The sequence below is a fragment of the Paroedura picta genome, chromosome 3 (assembly GCF_049243985.1).
Source record: "Paroedura picta isolate Pp20150507F chromosome 3, Ppicta_v3.0, whole genome shotgun sequence".
Lineage (NCBI taxonomy): Eukaryota > Metazoa > Chordata > Lepidosauria > Squamata > Gekkonidae > Paroedura > Paroedura picta.
Window position 1 is genome coordinate 158653185 of NC_135371.1, and position 27592 is coordinate 158680776.

Here is a 27592-nt window from a genome sequence, read left to right on the forward strand (position 1 = left end):
ATGTGTGTAGGATAAACCAAAGCAGCATAGGGCCAACACTGACCCCCCCCTCCCCCCAAAAAATGCAGGAAAGCCCTTGGTCACCTGGCTAGTCTGGGCTTCTGCTGAACAATTGTAACCAGCTCCCCTGTTCTTTATACTAAGGCCCTTAGTCTTCTTGTACTCATGGAGACTTGTGGAATGGATAGTGGGTCCAACACAAAATGGCTGTCACGGGAGCTTGAGCCAGTCACAAAATGGCCGCCCAACATGGGTGGCAATTACAAAACCCTGCCAAGCATCTTCTTGTGTCAAGGGCAACTGCATCCAGACTCCCGGCAGAACATTGATTCTCCTGCATCAAAAAAGAAGAAGAAGAAGAAGAAGAAGAAGAAGAAGAAGAAGAAGAAGAAGAAGAAGAAGAAGAAGAAGAGTTGGTTCTTATATGCTGCTTTTCTCTACGTTTGCCTTCCCTTTCCTCTCCCCACAACAGACAGCCTGTGAGGTGGGTGAGGCTGAGAGAGCCCTGATATTCCTGCTCGGTCAGAACAGTTTTATCAGTGCTGTGGTGAACCCAAGGTCACCAAGCTAGCTGCATGTAGGGGAGTGCAGAAACAAACCTGGCTTGCCAGATTAGAAGTCCGCACTCCTAACCACTACACCAAACTGGAACGCTGAGAGTGGTTCTTTAATTTGGAAGGAGATCCTGTTTGGTTTCAATTTCTAAATTTCTAAAGACAGGGAGGGTGTGGCTGCAACGCTTCCAAGCACGAGAGACATACCAAAGGCTCTGCATAGGATTATGATGTACCTGGCCAAGATAAGCAGCACTTTGTTAGTCGGTTAGTAAACTATTAAGATGCAGCACTCTCTGTTGTTCCATTCAAGGTCTTTTGGATTTTATCCCCAGGATTCAGAAAGCTAGCGGGTGCCAGAAAATTCAATGGCAGCTGAATACTAACCAGAGCTTACCCTGCTTAGCAACCAAGATCTGAACAGATTGGGCCAGCCCGGACCATATGTTATCTCTAGACTTCTCCTTTTTCTCTATAGTGGATGTTGAGCAGACTGACACCAAATTCATAATTTGCCCAGGGCACAGAGGGCTCTGCCAAAGCAGCTCTTTAGCTGTTCTCAGCACTAGAAAGGTGGTTTGTGGTTCTCAGATATTTGGTATTTTTATTTATCTTATTTATGGATGCCACCCTTCGGGCAAAGCCAAGTCAGGGCGGTGTACAACATTAAATATCGTAACGATAATGCAACAATACAAAATTAAAAGTAAATAACAATTTAAAACATTTAAAACCACTAAACATTTAAAATCATTAAAAATACAATTAAAACAGGGTGGGTTTTCTCATCTGTCAAAGGACAGTGAGCAACTAACATAGACCATGGCATGCCCATTCATTCAACAGTCTCTCGTTCCAGCTCAGACCTGGCCTAAGGGAGAATAATATTGTAGAATTTCCTACATTAACTAGTTCTACTCCAATGTCTTGTTAAGCAAATTTGACAATCTGAGAGATGGGATCTGCCTAGAGAGAACAGCCTTTCTCAACTTTTTTAGTATTGAGAAACCTCTGAAAAATTCTTCATGTTTCGAGAAAGCCCAGAAATAGCGCGACCCTGCAGAATATGGTTGGGAAATATAGCTGTGGACGTGCCCACCCAGGGGCTCTCCCCTTCTCACCCCCATCATGCATCCAAGAGCCTATTTATTTTGTGGGGGGAGTGGTTCCCAACCTTTTTATCACCGGGGACCGGTCAATGCTTGACAATTTTACTGAGGCCCGGGGGGGGGGGTAGTCGTGTGCCGAGGGATGTCGCCGCCTGAGCCCCTGCTCCACTTGCTTTTTCACTGGACCCCCTGACTTCCTGCCACCCGCTGGGGGGCGCTGCCAGCAGCAGCTGCACAGTGCCACGCTGAGGAGGAGCCCCAGCCATGGCGGCCACCGGAGAGCACCAAAGGTGAGCCGGCGGCAGAGTGGCAGGGCAGCCCCCGAGGCAGAAGCCGGGGAGGAGGACAAGGAGGAGCAACGGCCCTGTACCAACTGATCCGCGGACCGGTACCAGTCCCCGGACCGGGGGTTGGGGACCACTAGGAGATCTACGGCCTTGGCCCTCCTCTAATCCAGCATTCTGGGTTTTATGATGGCCAGCTGGATATTTGAAAGAAAACAACAATCCCTTGTAAAGGACACAGCTGTTCCCCACTATGGACCCCAAGCATTCCGAAGCACACAGGTTTTGGAACGTGGGGATTACATTCTGACCTTTGCCCACACTCTCCTTCTCTATGACCCGTTCGAATCCATACACTAAGAATCACTGTAGTAAAGATCAAGACGTGTTTTGTTTGTTTATTATTTTAGCTATTCTACTGCCCCTCCCCGCAAGCAGACTCAGGGCAGTTTATATCCTAACAATAAAACATAACATTGAAAATTAAATAAACACATAAAAATATCAAAATCCAACACACATGCACACACGTTCCCAGCAGCAGCACTCCTCCTGCCCACCAACATATGCCCCATAAAAAGAAACAGAAGCAGGAGACGGTGGAACATGGAAAGGAGAAGAAGGGAGGCCAGGAATATTTAGGCCTGAAGGAAGAGTATTTACAGGCCCCGCAGAACTTTAACAGCTCCGCTGGGGCCAGGATATCAGCTGGCAACCCATTCCAGCAGGCCGGAGGTAAGGCCAAAAAGGCCCTGGCTCTGGTTGAGGCTAGATGGACACCTTTACAGCAAGGTGGAATTCACTGAGCGTGATGCTCTCCAGTGAAAATAGTTACTTGATTCTTTAACAATCAACATACATGTGCAGTATTTATTATTTATTTGTGTGGCACGTATGCAGGAGATTCTAGGATTGTTTGGCAGCCAGGCAAGTTCAAAGGGGGTTTGCCGTTGCCTGCCTCTGTGTCATGACCCCTCGTGTTCCTTGGAGGTCTCCCATCCAAGTACTAGCCAGGGTCAAGCCTGCTTAGCATCCCAGATCTGATGAGATCAGGCTTGCCTGGGCTATAGGTCAGAGAATATATGCAGTAAAGAAAAAAGTACCAACTGCTATACAACGTGGAAGATACTATTTCCAAAATCAGGCCTTGGTTTCTGAAATACAGGTCAAATCCTTGCCTCAAATTAAATGCAGAAGTTTATTCTTCTAGAACAGGGGTAGTCAACCTGTGATCCTCCAGATGTCCATGGACTACAATTCCCATGAGCCCCTGCCAGCGTTTGTAGTCCATGAACATCTGGAGGACCACAGGTTGACTACCCCTGTTCTAGAAGACACTTAACACAGCGTGAGTCTTTATTCTACCTGGGGAAATGTGTATACCTATTACTTGTTGTCATGTTCTGCTTACTGGGATAGCACCGTTTTGTTACATTCATCACACATCGCAGCTCTACAAAGAAGAAATATCATAGAAAAACAGCTTAGTTTTCAACCTCAGTAAAGTGCAAGGGGCTCAGTGTGGTACAAATGAGGAAGGGCCCCTAATGTCCACCTAAGCTTGGAAGAAATTCATGGTATTCAACAGCAGTTTGCTCTAAACTGCGTAACCCTGAGCATTTTCTTACTTTCAAGCACCTTCAGAGTAGCTGAAGACTTTTAATGGTATTGTATTATTAGAAAAGGAAAGATTTTATCCACAAATGACTTATTAAGTGCCAGTCGATGATACCACATCCCCAAGTCCTCCACAGGGAGACAGGGCCATTTTTGAGCTTTTTTGTTTTTAACTTTTAAAGTCAGCGTGACGGAGGCCAAATCCTGCTGGGGACTGTGTTATAAGTGGATGACGGGCTGTTCCCCCTCACACTGTTTCTGATGAGAGCCAGATGACTTTCCCCTCTCATTATTGTCCCAAAAGACAGGGGAGGCAACCATGAAATTGGATTTTATTAATACGTTCCATACGGTCCGAAACCAGCAAACAAAGTACATTTGATTATTTATTGTCAGAGGGGGAAAAAAGGGAAACGTCAATGATAGAATAGAAAATTACAGCAACCCGGAAATTACCCATTTTGTTTAAATAAAGCCTTCCATTTTCTTGATGCTGAGAAGCAAAACTTTGCAGCTGCTTTTGAAGCAGTCTTCGTCCTGTCATCCAGAAGGAATTTTAGCAGGCGCCCCACTGCATATTTCCGATAATTATCCAAGGGCTTAAAGCGAGAAAGAACAACAACTAGGGCGTGTATAGATAATACAATATCATTATGAGTGCAATAGATACTCAGGGTCCTTTCAATGAGGGGTTGGATCATCCACCTAGAAATAACATCCATTCTGAACATTTCCTGTACGATTGGATTAAACCTTGAAACCAGCATGGAAGTAAATATTTTTGCGTCTTGCTTTAAGAGACCAGTGTGGTAGAGCTTGCTGGGCTTATTGTTTAGCAGATTTAAGAATTACTACCTGGTTTGCTTCCTTGCAGGAACGGGTGGTATCGTCTGCCAGGGTAGCTTGCTAGTCAAGTTTACCTCACGGGCTTATTGTTTAGGGCAAATTGAAGGAGGGGAAAACACTGCGGGAAGCCCCTTTGGATCCCCCTCTGGAGAGGAAAAAAGGGTATAAAGACATATTCTTCCTTCAGGGGTAGTCAAACTGCGGCCCTCCAGATGTCCATGGACTATAATTCCCAGGAGCCCCTAGCAGTGAATATATAAAGCAGGGGTAGTCAAACTGCGGCCTTCCAGATGTCCATGGACTACAATTCCCAGGGATTCCTGTGAATTGTAGTCCATGGACATCTGGAAGGCCGCAGTTTGACTTCCCCTGCTTTATATATTCACTGTAAATAATTCCAGAGGGACAGACACCTCTGTGTATTGCCATGAAGATCACCAAAAGTCTTGAGAACCATCCACATAATTAAGTCGGAATAAAACCTTTGATAGTGACAGAAGGCTCCTTTTAAAATCCATATCCAGAATTCCGTTTAGTGCATCTGATTCCCTCACTCAGTGTTGTATATGCAGATCTGTCGAGGACCAGAGCTTGAGGTTCGGAGGCAGAATTATAATCCTGCAGTTAGATTCAAATGGGTAGCTGTGTTGGTCTAAAGTAGCACAATAGAATCAGAGTCCGGTAGCACCTTTAAGACCAACAAAGATTTATTCAAGGTGTGAGCTTTCGAGTGCACTCTTCCTCAGACTTGTAATCTTCCTGCAGTTGTAACTGATCAACGTGCAACTGGATCCCGAATGCTGGATCCAATCAGTTCATAGTGAAACTGACCAATTGCACACACTGGTGGGAATCTGGTATTGTTCTAACCTGTTGGCATCTGGGGGGGGGGGTATCTTCCAGTTCAGTTTGGTTCTCTGTACCTCAAAGCTGGGGTCAGCAAAGAGCTAAAATATACTCCCACTGCCCTGGTCTTTAAACCCACAGAGTTAACACACTACACATGCCCAGAGTCCGTGCTGGAAACAGAGACAACCAAAGGCAGACAGGTATTGCCCCTTGATTAGGAGACAGAAGATGGGCAGCCATGTGAGTCTGTCTGCAGCAGTAGAAAAAAGCCAGAATCCAATGGCACCTGAAAGATGGAAAGGACTAGCAACAGGTCACTTTTAATTATGTCTGCTCACAGCTGGGAATGTGACTGCCCTGGACCACTAGCCTTAATATCTTTATTCCCCTCCTGTTTTTGTGAACAGCAACTTAACCCAAAGGACCGTTGGACTCAGTTTGCTCTTCCGGCAAGGCATCATTTGTCCTCCATCATGCTACATATTGGTTGGGCACCCTCATGATGTGCTCTTATTGCTAATTTACCCTCTGACCGAGTTTACTAATTTGCCACAATTTACTTTTGCCTTATATCGGTATGTCTATGACCTATGTTCAATTTAATCTGAGGAAGTGCGCCTGCACTCGAAAGCTCACACCTAGAATAAATCTTTGTTGGCCTTAAAGCTGCTATTGGGCTCAGTTTTTTGTTGTGTTGCTCTCCTTAGAGATGTAGTCTAGTGATGTCCATTTCAGAGCACCTGAAGAAGTGGCCTGCCCAAGGAAGCTCACACCTGGAAGAAAGATCCAAGTGGGTCACCCTGTTGCACTGAAGCAGCAGAACTAGAGTCCAGGGGCACCTTGAAGACCAACCCATTTTTTATCCAAGGGGTGAGCTCACCCCTTGGATAGAAATGGGTTGGTCTTCAAGGAGCCCCTGGACTCTACCTTTGTCCTTCACCTTGAAGGAGATATTGCAGGCTCTAACAAAACCCGTGCTTCCTGAGCCATCGCGCTTTGCAAGAACGAAGACGCCTCGTCAGCCCTCCCTTCCCAGCCATGCCATGCCATGCGGGGGCTGGCCGGAGGACTCATGGCGCCCGGCTTCCGCTCCGAGGGCTACTCTAGCCGCGCCCCTCTCGGTGGTTTGGCGGGTCTTCCAGCCACGCCCCCTTCCCCGGGCTGCCTGGCTGCTGTGCGCGAGCAGCCCCCCGTCCTTCTTGCTGCTGCTGCTCGGGTGAGTCCGGCCCGGAGGGGGGGCTGCCCGTTGCCTCGTGCTCGCTCGTTCTCCCGGGCGAGGCGAGCCTCTTTCTTCCCGGGTCTCTTTCTTCTCCGGGGCCAGGGGGCCACTTTGGAGGAGGCTGCGCGCGAAGAGGTTGGGGTTGGCCTGGAAGGGGGGCGGGGGGATCGTTGCAAAGTTCTTGCAAGCGGCTGCTTTTTTTGGGGGGGGGGGAGAGGAGGAGGAGGAACGGAGCGCAACGTGGGGATCGCGGAGGAGAGCCGCCCTCCCCGCCGGGTTTGCATGTGCGCTGGGGGTGGGGGGTGCGCGCGCGCGCGTGCTCCCGGAGTCCTGTTCCTAGGGAGGGCCTGCAGCGTTGCATTGCAAGGGGCTTTGTTAGGGAGAGCTGCGCGGGGGTGTCCTTCTCGGGGGCGGGCGTGCGGGGCACAGGCGAGAGTCCTGGAGGCAAGGGGGAGTCGCCTTAGCGCTGTTAGGGAGCTATTCGGAAGAGGAGCCGTGGGGTCCTCTGCAAACTGTGGGCAAATGTTTGAGCCTAGCGAGAGCGCTCGTGGACTAGACTGAGCCCACTTCTCCCGACGCAGGGAGCGGATCTTGGCTGTGCATTTTAGGTAGGAGGCATGGAAACAAACAGGCTGCAGGAGGGCATGGCATATGCAGTGGGAACGGTCGCTGGGTGAAAGTCTGATCTGCTGGGGGGGGGGGGAGAGACAGAGACCCTTCAGTATTTAAGCTTAGTCAGTTAACACTTGGAAGGGGTGGGGACTCCGGGAGTGCCAGGTTTTGCGAGCACTTAGAGCCGAAGCGCTCCCCAACCTTTTTGAGCCTGCCGGCTCATTTTTGAATGCAGATCTTGCCCCGTGGGGGCAGCGGTGATAATGGCCGCCACAAGAGGCGGAGCCAGCCGCAAAGGGACTGCCGGGGCTTAACTTAAGTAGATCCTTGTGCTCCGCTGGTGGCAGCTGTCAAGGAATATATATATTTTTTAATTGGCCCAGACAATAAACTTTCCAAGTTATCCAGAAACCGTGCTGGGCAAAAGCTGTACCCGGTGGGTGTGGTGTTGCTTCTGGACACCCATCTTGGTGATTCCCATGACTTACAGAGCACCAAAAAAACAAAACAAAACCCAAATTCTGTTTCAGTCTAGTTTTGTTTTAAATTTGAGCTTTACAATAACTACATTTCACCCTTTCTCTCCTGTACAGTGACAACCCTCTCCCTGCAACACCTTATTTTAGAACAAGGGTAGTCAAACTGCAGCCCTCCAGATGTCCATGGACTACAATTCCCATGAGCCCCTGCCAGCGAATGCAGGGGCTCATGGGAATTGTAGTCTACGGACATCTGGAGGGCCGCAGTTTGACTACCCCTGTTTTAGAATAACCGTTGTTATTGTTTACAGTACTCCTGTTTGCTTGCACTGAAACGGGGCTGGCAGGCCTACCCACTTTGAAATGAACTCTTAGAGGCTGTTGAAAGAGTGCAGATCGTTGTCTAAAGTGTACTAAAGTGTCTTGGAAAATCTGAGCTCAGGCTGCTGCTGTCTGGCCCAAAAATAAACCCAAGCTAAGGAAATGGCGTATTGCTTTCATCGGAGTCTCTGAGCAAAGTTTGTATTCCAAAGAGCGATTGTTTTGGGCTGATGGGGGAACACACAGAGGGAGCTGAGGCTGCAGTGTAGGCTTCAGTCAGTGCGATTCCAGCTGGTGAAATCATTATTTGGGGTACAGGGGAAAAGGCCCTGCAACGGACTCCAGAGGGTCTTGTTTTCAGAGGGACGGATAGATGGTAGCGGTGGATTTGGATTTGCAGCGCGGAGTTAATGATGCTACTGGAAAGTCAGGTTTCAGACTCCTCTATCATTCGATTTGTTATTGTCCCGTATTTTCTGTCCATGCAGTCACTATGATGTATTGGAATCCCCTATTTGACCTGGAAGATAGTCAGGGGATGACTGGATTTTTGTGCCATCGGGGTAGTGATAAGGAGTTGTAGATTTCTATAGTGGCAGGAATGGATTACAGTTTGCCCTGGTCTGTGCATGTGCCTCAGCGGTGCTGGTGTGGATGGGGATTCTTCGGAATCCAGTGGGACCAGGGCGGGGGGGGGGATGCGAGGGGCAGGATAGCAAAGCTTTGGAGAGTTGGATAGAGCTCCCGTTGCTTATCCGTGTCCCACACCTGTTAAATGCAGAGGTGTCGGTTTGGGCTTGTCATGCAGAAAAGTGGAAGTTCCCTGGTTTTGCACAATTATGAATGATAGTGTAGCTCGGGTTGCCAGTTCTGTGTTGGGAGATACCTGGAGATTTTGGGGGTGGAGCCTGGGAGGGGGCGGGATTTGGGAGAATTACAGTGAGGTATAAGGCCGCAAAGTTCACCTTCCAAAATAGCCATTTTCTTCAAGTGAAGTGATCTGTCAACTAGAGATCGATTGTAATAGTAGGAGATCTCTAGCCGCCACCTGGCTGGCAGCAATAATCAGGGCCCCAATCTCTTCAGGGAGCTCGTTCCACCAGATGAGGGCCAGGACAGAGAAGGCTCTGGCCCTGGTTGAGGTCAAGTGGGTTTCTTTGGGGCCGGGGATCACTAGCCAGTTTGAGGTGGCAGAGCTTAACGCTTTTTGAGGGGTATAGGCAGAAAGGCGGTCCCTCAGGTACACTGGGCCCTGACCAAGTATGGCTTTGAAGGTGATTTCCAGAACCTTTAGTCTGATCCAGAATTCGACTGGTAGCTACTGCAGTTGTTGGAGGATGGGCCAGATGTGGGACCTCCATGGTGTTGCTATGAGGATCCTGGACACTGCATTTTGGACCAGTTGTAGTTTCCTGATCAAGGCTAAGGACAGGCCTGCACAGAGCAAATTCCAAAAGTCTAGTCTAGGGTGACCGCTTCATGGATCACTGTGGCTAGTTGTTCCAGGGCCAAACTAGTGGTTTGGCTTGGTGAAGTTGGTAGAAGGCCAGCCACGCTACCATCGTAATCTGAGCCTCCATTGGGAAGGAAGTATCCAGGATAACACCCAAGTTCCTGGCGGAGTGAGCCACTGATAGCTGCACACCATCCAGATTGCAGGTTATAGAATCATAGAATCATAGAGTTGGAAGGGGCCATACAGGCCATCTAGTCCAAACCCATGCTCAACGCAGGATCAGCCTAAAGCATCCAAGAAAAGTGTGTATTCCAACCTTTGCTTGAAGACTGCCAGTGAGGGGGAGCTCACCACCTCCTTAGGCAGCCTATTCCACTGCTGAACTACTCTGTGAAATTTTTTTTCCTGATATCTAGCCTAGGTTGTACCTCTGTTCTCCCAGTAAGCTCACTGGGTGCCCTGGGCCAGTCACCATCTTTCCACCTAACCAACCTTGCTGGGTTGTTGTGAAGATCAAAAGGAGACCTATGTGTGCTGTTCTGGGTTCCGTTTAAGTAAAGAGAGAGGTTAAAAAATAGATCATCAGGTACATATAAAAGAGGCAGTAGGTTTCATGAGGGGTGTAGATCAAGATAAATAGCTGTGTTTGTCTATAGACCAGGGATAGTCAAACTGCGGCCCTCCAGATGTCCATGGACTACAATTCCCATGAGCCCCTGCCAGCATTCACTGGCAGGGGTTCATGGGAATTGTAGTCCATGGACATCTGAAGGGCCGCAGTTTGACTGCCCCTGGTCTACAGCATTAGAAAAGAACAAGAATCCCGTAGCACCTTAAAGCCCATCAAAATTCATGGCAGGGCTTGCACTTTCATGAGTTACTTTTTCAGCACCAACGAGAACACAAGTCCATCTCCCCTATTTATTGGGGTCTGCCGTGATTTCAGACGCTGAATGACATTAGCAGACAAATGCTAATGTCATTCAGTGTATTGACATATGGTTGGATGAGGTGTGCTGTGCAGAGGTGCAATGGGTATGAAAAAAATCAGCATTGGGAATGAGACAGGAAACCGAGGTCTCTATTAAGTCCAGGTGGATGGACTTGAGCTTCATTATCGGGATGGGGGGAGGGGGTGCCACATGGAAGAATAGGCCGCTCTGTGGAAGCACAAGGAGGAAAGGCCAGGTTTCTAACTGTCTGCCTTTGTTTCCCTTGATCTTTTGGAAAAGCCGTTGTGGCCACTTGGTAGGAGGGGGGCTGCCAAGATGGCCATGGGGGTTCAGGACCAGTACGAGCCAGTGGCAGAGATCGGCATCGGGGCTTACGGCACCGTCTTCAAGGCCCGAGACCTGCAGAGCGGCAAGTTCGTGGCCCTCAAGAACGTTCGGGTCCAAAGCAACGAGAACGGGCTGCCGCTGTCGACTGTGCGTGAGGTGGCCCTGCTGAAACGGCTGGAGAACTTTGACCATCCCAACATTGTACGGTGAGGGCCTGAGGAACAGTGAGCCCGGAGCACCTTGGGAGGGGAGGAATATAAGGGCATACAAAGATCAGACCGGTAATGGTCCGGGGTTCTCCCCTTTCTTGATGAGTCTGAAGGCACTTCAGCAATTCTCAGGAAAGTCTTTCTACCCTAAAATGGGTGCCATGCAAGGCAATTCTAAAATGGCTCCCGTGTGGGCCAAGGCCAATCACAAAATGTCAGGGTGTTGCAAGCCAAGCATCTCTCTGTGATGGGTGTAACCATTAATGAATGGGTGGTCCTTCATGGGTTCTTCTGAAGCACCTCCTGCTCTAGGGAAGGGAAAGAAAGCCAGGGCTGCCTGTTCAATTCCAGTAAGAGATGCTTTGTTGACAAAGCAAATGGACTCCCAAGAATCCACTGTTGGGCTCTGTGACTTCCAGTGGGGGGGAGGTCATAATGGAAATTGCTGACTGGGCCCACCATCCTGTTTTCATGCAGTGGTCAGACCCTAGACAACTCTCCTTTTAATCCCAGACCTGTTGGGAAGGGGGTCGTGCATTCCTTGCAGCATGTGAGCTTTCCCATGGTAGGGGTGCATTCCTGGAAATAACAATCCAGGTCTGTGACATGGCTTAAATCAAGCCCTCGTGTTGAAGATGAAATCTTGCTGCCCATCAAGTCCAGGAAGTGCTTATCTCAGGCTGCGTCCTTCTCTCCCATTTTCCAAATCCTGAAGACACTTAGCAGTAAATCGATGATGACTTTTCTGTTCACATGAATAGAGGGCAGAGTTCCTCATAAGAAGCCTGGAGCATCTGGGCACGCATTGGTGGAATGGCAGGTTTCACTCAAGTGTTTGGGGGGGGGGGGAGAGATTCTGGTCAGAGAGGACAGCTTTAGAACCAACCATCTTGATGCTCATACACCCCTTTGGGCTTCTCTCTCATTCAGACTTTCCACCTTCTAGAATGGAAGCTGCCAACAGGTAGCTCATGGATTGTGGCAACTCTGGCTGCTGTGGCCCATTGAAATCCCAGGGAAATACCTGCTCGAGGCGGTGCTTAGTTTATTTCAAACAGGCCTTTTCTGTCTGTGTAGTCCCCTGCTCTGTTTATAGGGGCAGAGCAAACTTGGGAACATGCCAGGGCAGGAGGAGCTTGGGGGCTGATTGCATTACTCCAAAATAGCTCTCATTAAAGATAAGGTTGGAGACTTCTCTTTGAAGAAGCCGGACCTTTTTGCTGCCAGGCTGGGATTTCTAAAGCAACAGGAGGGAAAGGGTCAAATGGAATTCTGCAGATGTCATAAAGTTGCCTTATCTCTCTTTCTGCCAGCTCGGGAAGAGGGTGGCTGGGAGCAGCCTGGGGCTGAAAAGAAACCTACACAGGTACAGTGCGCAGCAGAAGAAGGAGCATGTAAGGCCGGGGTAGTCAACCTGTGGTCCTCCAGATGTCCATGGACTACAATTCCCATGAGCCCCTGCCAGCATTTGCTGGCAGGGGCTCATGGGAATTGTAGTCCATGGACATCTGGAGGACCACAGGTTGACTACCCCTGACCTAAGGGACCCCCTCCTCAATCCACATCCATGGCTAGGATAGATCTGTTATTCCCATCACTGTCCGTCGACATGAGAATCCTTCAAGGGCACAAAAAAGGTATTGCAGCTTTTCCCCATTCTGTCAGATCATGTACAGACTGGGCTGACAAAGACAGAGGACGGCTGTGGTGGCGTCTGCTGCTGCTGCAACTGCTTGGAGACAGAGTAGCCCTGTGAATTCGTATTTCTGGGATTCCGGACCTTGTAAATGGTAGGGAGCTAACCAGTAGATAGCCACGCCCCCAAGTCCTTCAAGGGTGGCACTGCCATTATAGAGCCTGGTTTTTAACTTTTCAAAAGATCACAGGGGCACAGCCTTCCTGGTCCTCATTAGGCCCCCCACCACTTAGAAAAGCTAAAAAACAATCTCTAAAATGGCTCCAGGCCTTCTGTAGCAGACTTACTTGCCATCCAGACCACAGCTGTCCTTCTCTGGATTGTCCCCACATCCACCCATCACCCTCTCCAGTAGAAGAAGAAGAAGAGTTGGTTCCTATATGCCGCTTTTCCCTACCCGAAGGAGGCTCAAAGCGGCTTACAATCGCCTTCCCATTCCTCTCCCCACAACAGACACCCTGTGGGGTAGGTGAGGCTGAGAGAGCCCTGATATCACTGCTCAGTCAGAACAGCTTTATCAGAGCCGTGGCGAGCCCAAGGTCACCCAGCTGGCTGCATGTTGGGGAGCGCAGAATCGAACATGGCATGCCAGATCAGAAGTCCGCACTCCTAACCACTACACCAAACTGTACAAGGTTTGTTCCTCTCCCTGAATCCTGCCTGCTCTGTTGAGTGGGCAAAACAAGAGAAGCAGAGAGTTTGCTGGCAGCTGGCCTGTGCTAGTTCTAACCTCGTGACGGAGAATCTGCAGCGCTCCCAATGTTATCAGGGAAGCCAGATCAGAACTTAGGTCCTCTGTCCCCAGGGCCTGCAAACAGGGATTAACCTGAACTCGTTATACTACCCGGCTGTCTGTAGCATCAGTGGAGAATAACATGCAGCTTACAGCTGGGTAGTGCTGAGAATTTGGAATAGATTAGGAAGTGATTTTCAGAGCCAGGATAATGTGCAGTGGGCATTAATAAGGGCCACTGGAACAGAAGAAAAGTTGGTAATTATATGCCACTTTTCTCTACCCAATGGAGTCTCAAAGTGGCTTCCAATCTCCTTCCCTTTCCTCTTCCCACAACAGACACCCTGTGAGGTGGGTGAGGCTGAGAGAGCCCTGATATTACTGCTCGGTCAGAACAGCTTTATCAGTGCTGTGACTAGCCCAAGGTCACAAAGCTGGTTGTATGTGAGGGAACAGGGGATTGAACCCGACTCACCAGATTAGAAGTCCACACTCCTAACCACCACACCAAGTTGGGAGGTGATTCGTATGACAGATGGCACCCCATGCAGCAAAAGAACAGCCTGGTGGGGTAAGATCAGGGATGATCTGTGAACGTGCACATGGGTTGCCTTACCCTGAGTTAGACTGTTGGTATTATGGACTCTTCCTGACCTGGATGGCCCAGTCTGATCTCGTTAGATCTTGGAAGCTAAGCAGGGTCAGCCCTGGTTAGTCCTTGGATGGGAGACCGCCAAGGCAGACCAGGGTTGCAACGCAGAGACAGGCAATGGCAAACTACCTCTGAACGTCCTTCGCTTTGAAAACCTCCTGGGCTCACCATAAGTCAGCTGTGACTTGCTGTCATACCACCACCACCACCACTGTCCAGATTGGTAGTGGCTCTCCAGGGTCTTAGGTCTTTCACGTCACCCACTGCCGAATCCGTTAACTGGAGCTGCCGGGGTTGAACCTGGAACCTTCTGCATGCGGATCAGGAGCTGTACCAGTTAGGTCTGTCCCCCCTGCTGCTCTCCTACGTATTATCTCCTACTCTTGTTTCAGTTTACACTGTCAGGTCTTGCAACCAGTTACGGTTCCAACCTGTTCCCCTCGTTAGGGCGGTGCCTAATGGTACCGATCTGATTGGAGAATTGCAGCCTTCTTGTGGCTCTGGAATTTTTACAAAGCATTTCTCCCCTCTTTGCTGTCTAGGCTAATGGACGTTTGCACAACAACGCGGACTGAGCGTGAAACCAAAGTAACGCTGGTGTTCGAACACGTGGATCAGGACCTGAGAGCGTACCTGGATAAAACGCCCCCGCCAGGTTTACCCGCCGAGGCAATAAAGGTAATTGTTCTGGGTTCTCGGTGGCATCCTGGATCCGTTTTGGGAGAGCACCAGTTTTCTGGGCAGGAACCTGAATCCGGGCCCCCTGCGATGTTGCATGTGTGGGTTGTCGATGCCGCATGCTTTTCTGCCTTATCCAGGACATGATGCATCAGTTTTTGAGTGGCTTGGAATTCTTGCATGCAAACTGCATCGTTCATCGTGACCTCAAGCCCGAGAACATCCTGGTAACCAGTTCTGGTCAGGTCAAGCTGGCAGACTTTGGCCTGGCTCGCATCTACAGCTGCCAAATGGCTCTAACACCACTGGTAAGTCTACCTGGTCTGGATCTACCCATAAGCCTGGATGGTTGTTTTAATCCACGGTTTCCTCCTGCTTGTTGATGGTTCACTGCAAATCAGTTCTCAAACTTCTGAGGTAATGGCTTAGGGCCATTCTTAACTTTTTTACTGTTGAGAAACCCCTGAAATAATCTTCTGGCTTTGAAAAAGCCAGAGGTGTCATGATTGTGGAGAATATGATTGGGAAGCATAGCTGTGCACATGCCCAACCAGACTCCTCCCCTTCCCACCCCCTCCAGGCCTATCGTTGGCCATTTTGGGAGGGGGGTGGGTGGGACAACATGACCGTACATGGTCATATCACCCAATAATAGTTTTAACATATTTTAAAAATATATTAAAAATCAATTAACTCTTACCCATTCGGAAAACCTTTCCAGAGCCATCAAACCCCACAGTTTCATGAAACCCTAGTTGAGAAAGCCTGGCTCAGGGAATTTGGCTTTTAACAGTGCTTCCTAACAGTGCAAAAGGAGACGCCCAAGAATCTTAAGTTGTGGGTGGGTTATATAAGAAGGCATTCCCTGGTCACAGGCTACAAGGCTGGCCTAGCAGGGAAAGAAGAGCAATTATGCATACAACAAGTAGACGGCCAATGAATCTCTGAGATGCATATCCTGTGTTCATTTCTAAAATGTTGGAATAGTTTCAGGTTTGTATCTCGAGGTGAGGCCTTCTCATAATTCCACAGATCGTGAGTTCCTGCTTTCTTGGACTGGGCAGATTGATGAGTGTTGTGACGGATGGAGTGAAGAAGAATTGTGTTTTCCACCTGAAAGTTATTGTGTCTGTTTCCTTCACAGGTGGTTACCCTCTGGTATCGTGCACCAGAAGTGCTGCTCCAGTCAACCTATGGAAGTCCTGTGGACATGTGGAGTGTTGGCTGCATCTTTGCAGAGATGTTTCGAAGGAAGTGAGTGTGGCATAGGGAGGATGTGGGATGGTCTCCTGGGGTGAAGATGGTTGTTGGTACATCTGACCATGTTGGTGGAACAGATCATGGGTTTGTCCTGGAGTGGGTGTGGCCCAACTGGTTCTCCAGATGTTCATGGACTACAGTTCCCATGTGCCCCGGCTGGCAGGGTGCCCTGCCGGCAGGAGCCCATGGGAATTGTAGTCCATGAACATCTGGAGAGCCTCAGTTTGGCCACCCTTGCCCTAGAAGATGGACGGGCGTGGTGGGGAAATAAATTTTGTGTAGGTTGCTAAAAGGTCTGAAGTGGCAAAGAGGCTGGGAAGCTCTGTAACAGGAATGCAATACAATTACGAAGAAGAGTCGTTTTTTATACCCCACTTTTCACTACCTGAAGGAGTCTCAAAGCGGCTTATAATCACCTTCCCTTCTTCTCCCCATGACAGACACCATGTGTGGTAGGTGGGGTTCTGACAGAACTGCTCTGTGAGAACAGCTGTATCCAGGCTGTGACTAGCACAAGGTCACCCAGCTGGCTACATGTGGAGGAGCAATGAATCAAACCCAGCAGACAAGGATTTTCTAGATCTGGGTTTGAATCCTCAGTGTTCTGTGGTCACTTATTGGGTGACCTTGGGTCAGGCTTACCCAAGGCTTTTTAAGCCAGGCTTTTTTAACCAGGTGTTCTTTTTTTGTTTGTTTGTTTTATAACCCTGGGGTTTCTTGACGATCCTGGAGGAGTTTCCCCAATGGGTGAGAGTTAATTAATTTTTAATATATTTTTAAAATTTGTTAAACATTTATCAGGTGATATGACTATTTCTGGTCATGTTGACCTGGCCCCCTCCCCAAATGGCCAATGATAGTTCCTGGAGGGGGTGGGAAAGGGAGGGGCCCTGGGTGGGCATGTACACAGCTATACCTCCCAACCATATTCTGCACAATCATGCCACTTCTGGGGTTTCTCAACACTAAAAAAGGCTGGTTTAACCAGCCACACAGGGTTGCAGTGAGGATAAAATGGAGGAGAGGAGAACAGTGTTGAAAGCCACTTCAGATTCCCTGTTGCTGAGAAAAGGAGGGTATAAATACATTTAATAAACGTCTCCTATTATCCCATCGATTAAAATCTATGACGAAGTTCGAGTCCAGTGACATCCGGAAGGCCAATGGAGTTTTACTCAAGGTATATACTTTTGCGGGATGTGTACCACCTCCGATACAAAAGCTTCAAGCATGAATAAAACGTAAAGGTGTTGCCAGACTCAGGCTTCGTTCTGCTGCTTCAGACCAACACAGCTGTCCACCTGAAATCTAAAATCTGTAGCAATATTTGTAGTGTTACTTGGATGTTTCCGGAAGTCTGGGTGAACAGGCTTTTCTCCAGGAGGGGTGGATTTTGTGTAAATACGTCGCATCCTTAGGTTTTTCCTTTTTGAATCCTTAGACTCGAGCAGGATACCATGTAAATAAAAGGCAAGGTTAAGAGGGGCTAGTGTGGGTAATGGCCAGAGGCAGATTTTTTGCCTTCAGGCCCCTGTAAGATGTCCCACATATTGCCCCCCCCCCAGAAGCTTTTGCACCTCCTCAGCAGCCTGTGCCCCTTCCGTCTCCCTCTGCCGTTTAGTGAATCATCTTCACCAAGGTCAGCCACACAGCTGGGGGACAATAGATTAGGGCTGGGCCTGCCTGGAGCTCCTGTTCTGCTTATCTGGCAGGCCAACAGATCAGACAGAGAGTTGCCACCTTGGGTTTCCAGAGAGCCACTCCCCACTCCCTCCCTGCCTATCTGGGAGGCAGAGAATGGAGGTGGGGGCTGGAAGAGAGTGGGAGTGGGCCCGTCTGCCTTACCCTGCAGTTATCAAGCAGACGTGTCGGGCTGAATGGGCAATGTGGGGCCTTCTGCTGAGGAGCGGGATTCTGCCCAAAGCATGTTAAAAATGCTCTCTTTCTTTCTCTGGCTGCATCTGCTGGACAGTGGAGGAAGAATCCACCCAAAGTGTCCTTTGTTGTCAGGATCATCATGATTCACGAAAAAGGTTGGCAAGGATTGTACTGAAGGAACGTGTGATGCCTTCACAACGTTCTGACGTTGAAGGCAGAAGAACGCGCAGTCCTTGCGGCAGCCAAATGTGTGATGCCGTCATACTCTCATTTTTGCACCTGTGGGGTCACCCTGGTTTGTTATTGGCTTGTGACCGTGGTCTGACTCTCTAAGGCAGGGCTTTCTTGATGGCCCTGGAAAAGTTTCCCAAATGGGTGTAAGTTAAGTAATTTATATATTTTTAAAGTGTATCTGGTGATATGACCATCTTCCCCCTCAAAATGGCCAGTGGTGGGCCTGGAAGAGTAGGGAGGGAACAGGCCCCGGTTTGGTGTATACACAGCAATGTTTCCCAACCATATTCTGCAGGGTTGCGCCACTTCTGGGGTTTCTTGAAGCCGGAAGAAGGTTTCAGGGGGTTCTCAATGGTAAATAAGTTGAGAAAGTCTATTCTGAGGGCCCTGCATTTTTGTCAGCTGAGTGGATCCTTTTGTTCAAGGTGGCCACATCACACTGTGGCCTTGTTTTGTGTCCTTGGTCTGGTCTGTGAGAAGGCATGTTGTTGGGTTTTTATTTTTTTCCAAAGCTCCCCTTGGTATGTGCTGACCAAACAATCAGATGACAACGGTACAAGAGTTTGGTTATCCCACACTTGCTTAGAGAATTGTAAGCCATACTGGCCGTTGCAGTGAAGCTAATTTATTTGTTTTTTTACAAGCCCAGTTCCAGCTAGCGGGAAGTCATTGTTAAAAAGTTGGTTGCAGACATAGAGGCCGGGTTCTCATAAACATTTCCTGGTTCTCCATCTTGGCCTCCAAGTGCAGAAAGCCAGGACGGGGAAGACAGGGAACAGAGTTGTGTTATGTTCTCCCGTTTGTCTCTTTTCCTACTTCCCAGGAGGTCAGGATGATTCAAAAGAAGTCTAGACAGGGAAGTGACTGCAGGTTCTAGAACAGGCATGGCCAAACTATGGTCCTTCAGATGTCCAAGGACTACAATTCCCATGAGCTTATCGGAATTGTAGTCCATCAACATCTGGATAGCCACAGTTTGGCCACCCCTGTTCTAGAGCTTTTACTGGAACAGCCACCCACCCACCCCTCTTTACTGGTGGTACTGGCTTTTTGCAGATGGTAAGAAGTCCCTTGTTCTATTGGCTCCATTGTAAAAAAAGCCAAATATTCAGGTGGGCACCTGAAGTGGTCTAACTTCTGAGCTCACAGTTGACAAAAAGATATTGTTTGGTGATTCTATTCCTGGTTTAGTTGTGGTTTTAAATAAACTTCCTCTGAGTCTTCCGTGGAGGAAAGAATGGGGAAATCCTACAGGCTGGGTCCCTTGTTCTTTTGCGGGAGCCGTTTTCCTCTCAATAACCCCTGCATAGTTTCAGCCTGGGTGGCTGTCGGGCCTGGGTTAGGAGGTGGGGCCTGCATCATCCCGCCACAGTAACCCCTGTTCTCTTTGTGCCCCACAGGCCTCTCTTCTGTGGCAACTCCGAAGCTGACCAGCTGGGCAAGATTTTTGAGTGAGTCCCATGCTCTTCCTTTGTCCCAGGGGATGGCAGCCTCTTTGTGTGCCCGTCTGTCCTTCCAAACCCAATCGGCTCTTCCGGCTTGCTCGGCACCGCCTGGACCCACTTTGGGTGACTCGCCTCTTGACGAGGGCTCTGAACCAAGGCTTGTGTAGGTTGTGAGTCAGGGAAGGGGAAGTGTCGCTATCTGGGTTGTAAAAACTCCCTTTCAGTTGACCTTTCCACCCGAAAACAAAACCAGCCGGCCAGAGGCCACAGGGGGAAGTCAGCTGATGATTGCAGAGAAGTGTTAAGTCAGGGTTAGGCAACCTTTTTGACCAAAATGCCAAATGTAAAGGGGGAATGGGGAGAGAATGCAGCAGAGAACGCAGCACCTATCTGTGAAATAATTGGTGTGCTGGCAAGCCAAAGAGGTGGGGAAACTCAGGTTACACTTTGCCAGGGACACCAGGAGCAAACAAAGTTCCTCGGCTGCTTCCGAACGGTTCTACCTAAGGCTGCAGATGTGTCATTTCAGGAAGTGATAAAGCCATTGCGGGGCTAAGTTTTTTTTTTAAGTTGAGGGAGGGGGATAGAAATCAATACATTCTGTCCTATCAAATCCAAACTAATTTTACTGCTTAATAAAATCAGAGTCCAGTAGCACCTTTAAAACCAACAAAGATGTATTCAAGGCGTGAGCTTTCGAGTGCAAGCACCCTTCCTCAGACTAACTTGCACTCAAAATCTCACGCCTTGAATAAATCTTTGCTAGTCTCAAAGGTGCTACTGGACTCTGATTTTATTGGGCTACTTCAGACCAACACGGCTACTCATTTGAATCTTAATTTTACTGCTTGAACAACATAATATAGACCAGGGGTAGTCAGCCTGTGGTCCTCCAGATGTTCATGGACTACAATTCCCATGAGCTGCCAGCAAATGCTGGCAGAGGCTCATGGGAATTGTAGTCCATGGATACCTGGAGGACCACAGGTTAACCACCCCTGATATAAGGTAAAGGTAAAGGTATCCCCTGTGCAAGCACTGAGTCATGTCTGACCCTTGGGGTGACGCCCTCTAGCGTTTTCATGGCAGACTCAATACGGGGTGGTTTGCCAGTGCCTTCCCCAGTCATTACCGTTTACCCCCCAGCAAGCTGGGTACTCATTTTACCGACCTCAGAAGGATGGAAGGCTGAGTCAACCTTGAGCCGGCTGCTGGGATCGAACTCCCAACCTCATGGGCAGACAGCTTCAGACAGCATGTCGCTGCCTTACCACCCTGCGCCACAAGAGGCTCTTATCCCTGATATAGACTGCCTAATAAAATCAGAGTCCAGTAGCACCTGCTACTTCAGACCAACACAGCTACCCATTTGAATACACTGCCTATTTCACCTATAAAACAGCAACATTTGATATATTTGTGGAATTGAAAAGATACATGTGGCTTAGTTTCCTGTAAGCCAAACTGCAAATATGCCCAGTATGTGAGTGAAAACCGGAAAGCGGATGCACCCTTGTGCTGTCTTAGTAAAGTATCTTCATTGTTGCTATCTGGTTAGAGAGATCTCAGTTCTCAGTGGAAGTTTCAGTTTTCCTTCAGAGCTTTGGTGAAGTTTCTGCCTCATCTCCTCCCGAACTGTTTTCTCGTGCAGCAAGGCCAGTCTGTGGGCAAATGTGTCATAGTGGTTTGAGGGAGAGATGAAAAGATCAGCCATGAGTCTTGTCTGAAGGTCAGCAGAAGACATGCAGTCCTGGGAGAGCAATGAAAGCCCTGTGCACTTCCCCTCATGAGGGGAAGAGGAGAAGAGCTGTTTTTTTTTTATATCCCACCTTTCACGATTTGAAGGAGTCCCAAAGTGTCTTCCAACACCATTCGCTTCCTCTCCCCACAAGAGACACCCTGTGAGAGAGGTGGGGCAGAAAGAGCTCTGACAGAACTGCTCTGGGAGAACAGTTCTAAAATAACTGTGACTAGCCCAAGATCACCCAACTGCCTTCATGCAGAGGAGGAGTGTGGAATCAAACTCCGTTCTCCAGGCTAGAGTCTGCTGTTCCTAACTGCTACACCATGCAGGCTTCCAATGAAAATTAGGTGTCCCGTAAAAGTTAGGTATCCTAGGGGCAGAAAGACATCTTGGACTCTCCTGTCTCCTTCATGCACCTCTGAAAGCATTTTTTCTCATTCTGAAAGAGAACATATTTCATTGGAGTTTTTCTTCAGTATTCCCCCAAATTTCCAATTTTCCCAGTGTGGTAATCTAATATAGCTACTCCCAGCCCATACACCAGTGTGACAAGTTCTTTCCCACCCAGGAATTTTTGCAGCTGGCTCACCCACCAAAGTGGGGGAAAGGCATCGCTGCTCTCTGCACATTGAGCAGTAAGCCTGAGTCCAAAAACACCCCCAAGCTGCAAACCTGCTCTCGTAGAGGGAGTGCAGCCCCATCCAGAAGGTCAAACCTCTCTCACCATTGACACTCCTGATTTGTCTAGATCCGGTTCTTTAGCCCTCGTCCTTGTGGCGCAGAGTGGTAAGGCAGCGATATGCTGTCTGAATCTGTCTGCCCATGAGGTTGGGAGTTCGATCCCAGCAGCCGGCTCAAGGTTGACTCAGCCTTCCATCCTTCCGAGGTCGGTAAAATGAGTACCCAGCTTGCTGGGGGGTAAACGGTAATGACTGGGGAAGGCACTGGCAAACCACCCCGTATTGAGTCTGCCATGAAAACGCTAGAGGGCGTCACCCCAAGGGTCAGACATGACTCGGTGCTTGCACAGGGGATACCTTTACCTTTACCATCCCAAAACTGTCTTCAGGCACCTATTCATTTTGCTTTTGGTGTTTTCTGTAAGAGGTGAAGAAAGCAATGTGGAAACGTGGGGCCGGAAAGAAGAACGAAGAGAGCCGAACAGCTCTTGTTCGCATCTCGCACAAGTAGCTATTTGCAATTTTGCTTTTTCCAGCCCCTAAAGATGCATCCGACAGGTAGCAGCATTGGAACCCTTCTCGACTTACAAGAGAAGAATTCTGGTTAGATTGCATGACGGGGAATTTGGTGTCCCCAGCGTGGGACCTTTTTAGCCGAACATCCACAAATGAGCATCCCTCAGGAACCCCAGAGTGTGCGGCTAATGTGTTCTCATTGGATTGCAGTCTCATTGGGCTCCCGTCTGAGGAAGACTGGCCACTGGACGTGTCTCTGCCACGCTGTGCCTTTGCTGCCCGCCTCCCGCAGCCTGTAGAGAAATTTGTACCGGAAATTGAACTCCCGGGAGCCCAGCTGCTTTTGGTGAGTTCCCCGAAAGAGATGAAAAGGGAGAGCAGCACTCGAGGGGAAGGAAGCTGAAGACCTGTTAGCTGCAGATATGGCATTGGGGAGGGAAATGGGATTGTGTCCGCCAAAGAGGTGCGTGTTCTGTCTTACTGGTAGATGACCTGGTTACTGTGCAGTCAGTTCCAGCCTTCATCCCCTTCATCTCTTGTTGAGGGATCTTGCGTATGGGCAGTTATTGGGGGGAAAGACCTTTCCTTTGCCCATGTCCCCCAAGAGAGTCATTGCCAGTCAGTGGCTGAAAAGGTGGAGTAGGCTAATTCATGGAGGTCCATCAGTGGATGCTTGCCTCTATATCTTGAAGCAGAAATCTTCTGCATACCAGTGCAAGGAAGTGACATTGGGGCTTGGCACACTATCTCTGTGATGCTTATCCTTCCTGCTGTCAGTTTCCCATAGTAATTGGCTGGCCAGTGTGTGAGATAGGATGCTGGACTGCACGGACTGTTAGTCTGATCCAGCAGGGATTTTCTAAGGTTCTTGTAGTACTGAGCTTGGCGGTCTAATAGACCATCTTTATGCATGTATACAGGTAGGGGTTTAATGGTAGTACAGCTGTTTGATGCGGCTTCTATGCACGGATTTTCTCTGCATGGGCCTTGGGCACCCATGAAACTGCCTTGTACTAATCAGACCTCTGGCCCATCCTAGTCAGGACCTTCTACTCAGAATGGCTCTTCAGGGTCTTGGGCCAGCGTCTCTTGGATCACCTCCTGCCAGATCCTTTAACTGGGGATGTCGGGGATTGAATCTGGGGCCTTCTGCATTCTAGACAGATGCTCTGCCTCTGAGCCATGCCCCCTTCTTGAAGCTTCTGGTTTAATGTGGAATTCGTTGCTAGCGGATGCAACGAAAGCCACAAGCACAGATGGCTTTAAGAGGAGATTAGATAATTTGTGGAGGAGAGGTCTATTGGTGGCTACAAATCATGGCAACTAAAGGGAACCTCCAGCATCAGTGGCACTAAACCTCTTAATACAGGGGAAAGTCCTTGGCTTCTACACCCTGATGCTGGCCTTCCAGAATAACTGGTTGGCCGCTGTGTGACCCAGGATGCTGGACTGGACTGATCTGGCAAGGCTCTCCTTGTAGTCCTGTCGATCAGAAATTAATCTCCCTTGATCTGACTGGCAGGAGAGACTGTGGGGTGAGTATGCCCAGTGCATTCCCTGTCCCTACTACAGGGAGGGGGTGGGGAGTTTTCATTTTAAAATGAACTGCATTATTCAATTGAAGAAATTCAGTCCAGCAGTCTCGTGCAACGTTTGTGGAAGGGAAGAAAGCTGCTGAGGTTTCTTCCTTCCGCCCTGTTATCTAAAAGTGTACTGCACAGCTTTAAAAAGCCCTTCCCTCTAATATTGGCTTTTAGGCTAGCCGGAGTGGCTTGTAGGAGACATGCCTTTGGGATCAATATTTGTGCCAAAGTTATTAGGAGTCAAGATGGGCTGTGGCCCAGTGGAAGAGCTCCTGCTTTGCACGACGAAGGTCCCGGGTTCATCCCTAGCAGTATCTCTGCCTAAAACAACTAGGCAGTAGGTGATGGGACCCTCTGCCTTGAGGTCCTGGAGAACTGCTGTCCGTCAGAGTAGACAACACTGGCTGGTTAATCATTGGTCAGATTCAGAATGCAGCTGCTTAGAATTGTAGAACCATAGAGTTGGAAGGGGCCAGACAAGCCATCTAGCCCAACCCCCTGCTCAATGCAGGATCAGCCTAAAGCATCCAGGATAAGGATCTGTCCAGCCGCTGCTTAGAATCATAGGATCATAGAGTTGGAAGGGGCCATACAAGCCATCTAGTCCAGCCCTCTGCTCAATGCAGAATCAGCCTCAAGCTTCCAGAAGTATCTGTCTAACCACTGCTTAAAGACTGCCAGTGAGGGGAGCTCGCTACCTCCTTAGGCAGTTGATTCTACTACTGAACTATTCTGATTGTGAAGATTTCCCCCCCTGACATCTAGCCGGTATCATGTGACCTCCTTGTGTGGTTCAGTCTAGGGATGTGTCTTGTTGGCCTTGCCCCACCACAACTACCAAGCTGTGGATGGCAGACAAGCTGTGTTCAATCAGCCACCCTCTGTCTGGCATGGCGAGTCATTCCTGGCTCAGCCCGTCTTCGGGGAGGGGTGGGGGAGGGGCCTTTTGCCACTGTGGGGAAGAGGCAAATGAAGGTTGGTGATTCAGGATGTGGGGGCCGAGTGACTGCTTACCTTTCACATGTTCATGCTGCCTTTGAGAACTGCAGTGAATAATGCCCTGTGCAAATACACCCTTAGTCATAGGAGCACGTGGCGCAATGCTCTTTTTCACGAACTCGGGTTAGCAACAGATTGGGTTGCGCATTGGTAAGCCTTGCTGGAATCAGTGGTGGGAAAAGCACAGCGTGTTTCCTTTCTGTTAGTTTAGCGCATACCAAAGTCTGTCCGCAAGTTCTGTTTTCCTACCGTTGCTTGTTGATCTTGCGCAGGTCGGGTTTTGGAGGCAGACCGGCTCGGACAATATTTACATGCGCCTCTAATGAATTTCCCGTTTGTCTCTCTAGGAAATGCTGACCTTCAACCCTTACAAGCGCACCTCTGCCTTCCAAGCACTGCATCACGAATACTTTCAAGACAAAAGGGCCGTGGATGGGTAGCATCCGTGTAGACTTGTGGGAGAAAGACTGTACGGAAGACCCTTGTGTGTGTGTGTGTGTGTGTGTGTGTGTGAGGATAATATTGTACCACACTGAGGGGTTCTGTCTCCAAGTCTCCTGGCTGTGCTGGGAATTAAGGGTGGGCCCGGAGCGAGTGTTGCGAGCGCGCATTTAAGAAAAAGTGCGTCTTGCGGGAAGTGCAATGTTCCAAACCCGTCCCACCTCGGAAATGGTGGGAATCTCATAATATCTCTGTGCCGCCCACGCCATAAACATTTCATGTGCCTGGGTAGAGATCCCCCTGCCGGGTGTTCTTGATGGTCCCGTTTGTTTGTAGTAGGGCCCAGTTTGAGGAATCCTCACTCACCTCGTCTGTGGATACTTTGCCAAAGGTATCTCCGGTGCCTTTATATTTTTTTTAAAAGAACACTTTTATAAGAGTTTACACGATAATGTTGCTGCCTTTTTCACATTCCTGTGGCTGACCGTTGGACATTCAGACCTGCCTTCACTTGTTACGGAGCTCCCTAAAAATGGGAGCAAGAGGATATTTTTGTACCAATATTCACAGTTTTTTTTTTTTTTTTAAGAACTGTTTTCAAGAGCCAAGACGGGTCAAGGACATTCCGGAATCGATGGGTGTCTTGGCATAGTGATTCACGCCTCCTGTTTTTGATTCTAGTCACTCTTTTTTTTAAAAAAGAAAGAAATGCTTCTAAAGATGATGATCTTCAATAAATGATACGGATTTGGGGGGCCAGGCAAATACAAGTGAGTCTTTTTTTCCCCCTCCCCTGTTTGACAGAAGCCGCCTTGGTGGGGTGGGTGGGGGTGGACCTATGCTTATGGGGGGGGGGTATGTTCAGATCCCTTGGGTCAGCTTGGGATACGGTAGCGCTGGAGCATGCCTACGGATTTCCTGCTTGCTTGGCGCAGTCTCAACCTCTAGGGAATTTCTCCTGTTGAATAAGAACATTCACAATTGGATATTTTATTTATTTATTTTTTGCAGGGACTTGTTAGATTTCTGAACAGGCATGCCTCTGTCCTGCCAGAGTGGCTGTATGGTTGGGGGAGACGGAGCATTCAATGTTAGCTGAACGGCACCCATTCCTCTGGGTGCTCTTTTGATTCTGCGACCCAGTTCCCTTTATTTGAAGGCCTTTACCTGAAACCCTAGAGCAGGGGCAGTCAAAACTGCGGCCCTCCAGATGTCCATGGACTACAATTCCCATGAGCCACTGCCAGTGAATACTGGCAGGGGATCATGGGAATTGTAGTCCATGGACATCTAGAGGGCTGCCGTTTGACTACCCCTGCCCTAGAGCATGATTTCTCAACCAGGGTTTTGTGAAGTCCGGTGGTTTCTTGACAGCCCTGGAAGGGTTTCCCAAATGGGTGGGAGATAATTTTTAATACATTTAAAAATTTATTTACACCTTTATCAGGCAATAGGACCATATATGGTCGTCGACCCGCGCCACCTACACCCGCCCCAAATGGCCGATGGGCCTGGAGGGGGCGAGAAGGGGAGGGGCGCCAGATAGGCCCATCCAGCTATGCTTTTCAATCGTATTCTGCACCATCACGCCACTTCTGGGATTACTCAAAACCCAAAAGACTTTCAGGGGTTTCTCAACAGTAAAAAAAGTTTGAGAAAGACAGCCCTCGTGTCTTGCAGCCAGTAGGGGCTGGGAGAACAGGCTAGCCCCATGTCAGGAAGCTGTATAGCAGGGGTAGTCAAACTGCGGCCCTCCAGATGTCCATGGACTACAATTCCCAGGAGCCCCTGCCAGCGAATGCTGGCAGGGGCTCCTGGGAATTGTAGTCCATGGACATCTGGAGGGACGCAGTTGGACTACCCCTGCTGTATAGGCTCCACTTTGAATGTTCGCCAGGACATAAGGTTTGGATTCACGAACAAATGCCTGCCCCTTTCTTTTCCGCACCACCAACCCCCCCCCCCCCCCCCCCAGCCAGAGAAATCAGAGCTTGATTGTGGCATTTGTGAGGTGAACGGCAGGGAGCCTCTGTGAATCATGCAGTCAAAAACTCAGGCAGCGTTACAGTGGCCTCCTATTTTTGGCATCTTCAAACCGGCTTAATGTACCCCACAGGGGGATGGCAGCATGGCTTGAAAAAGATCAATTGCAAGCTTACTGTGGAATAAAGAACTCCACCGCACTAGGCGGTGACCATTTAAATGTGCTGAGGAGTAT

The 27592-nt window shown here is 49.1% G+C and overlaps 1 protein-coding gene across 2 annotated transcripts; it reads left to right on the forward strand.

The window, feature by feature from the left end:
• The first annotated feature begins 6300 nt into the window (after positions 1-6300).
• CDK4 (cyclin dependent kinase 4) lies at positions 6301-26144 on the forward strand. 2 transcript variants are annotated; one of them, XM_077328961.1, is made up of 8 exons: positions 6301-6475; positions 10579-10832; positions 14459-14594; positions 14735-14902; positions 15739-15848; positions 19367-19417; positions 22562-22697; positions 25281-26144. In XM_077328961.1, the coding sequence occupies exons 1-8, from the start codon at positions 6308-6310 to the stop codon at positions 25371-25373; spliced, it is 1116 nt and encodes a 371-aa protein (XP_077185076.1). In that variant the 5' UTR covers positions 6301-6307; the 3' UTR covers positions 25374-26144. The 2 variants fall into 2 exon arrangements, with proteins under 2 accessions (XP_077185076.1, XP_077185077.1); XM_077328962.1 differs by lacking the exon at positions 6301-6475 and adding an exon at positions 6486-6613.
• The last annotated feature ends 1448 nt before the right edge of the window (positions 26145-27592 follow it).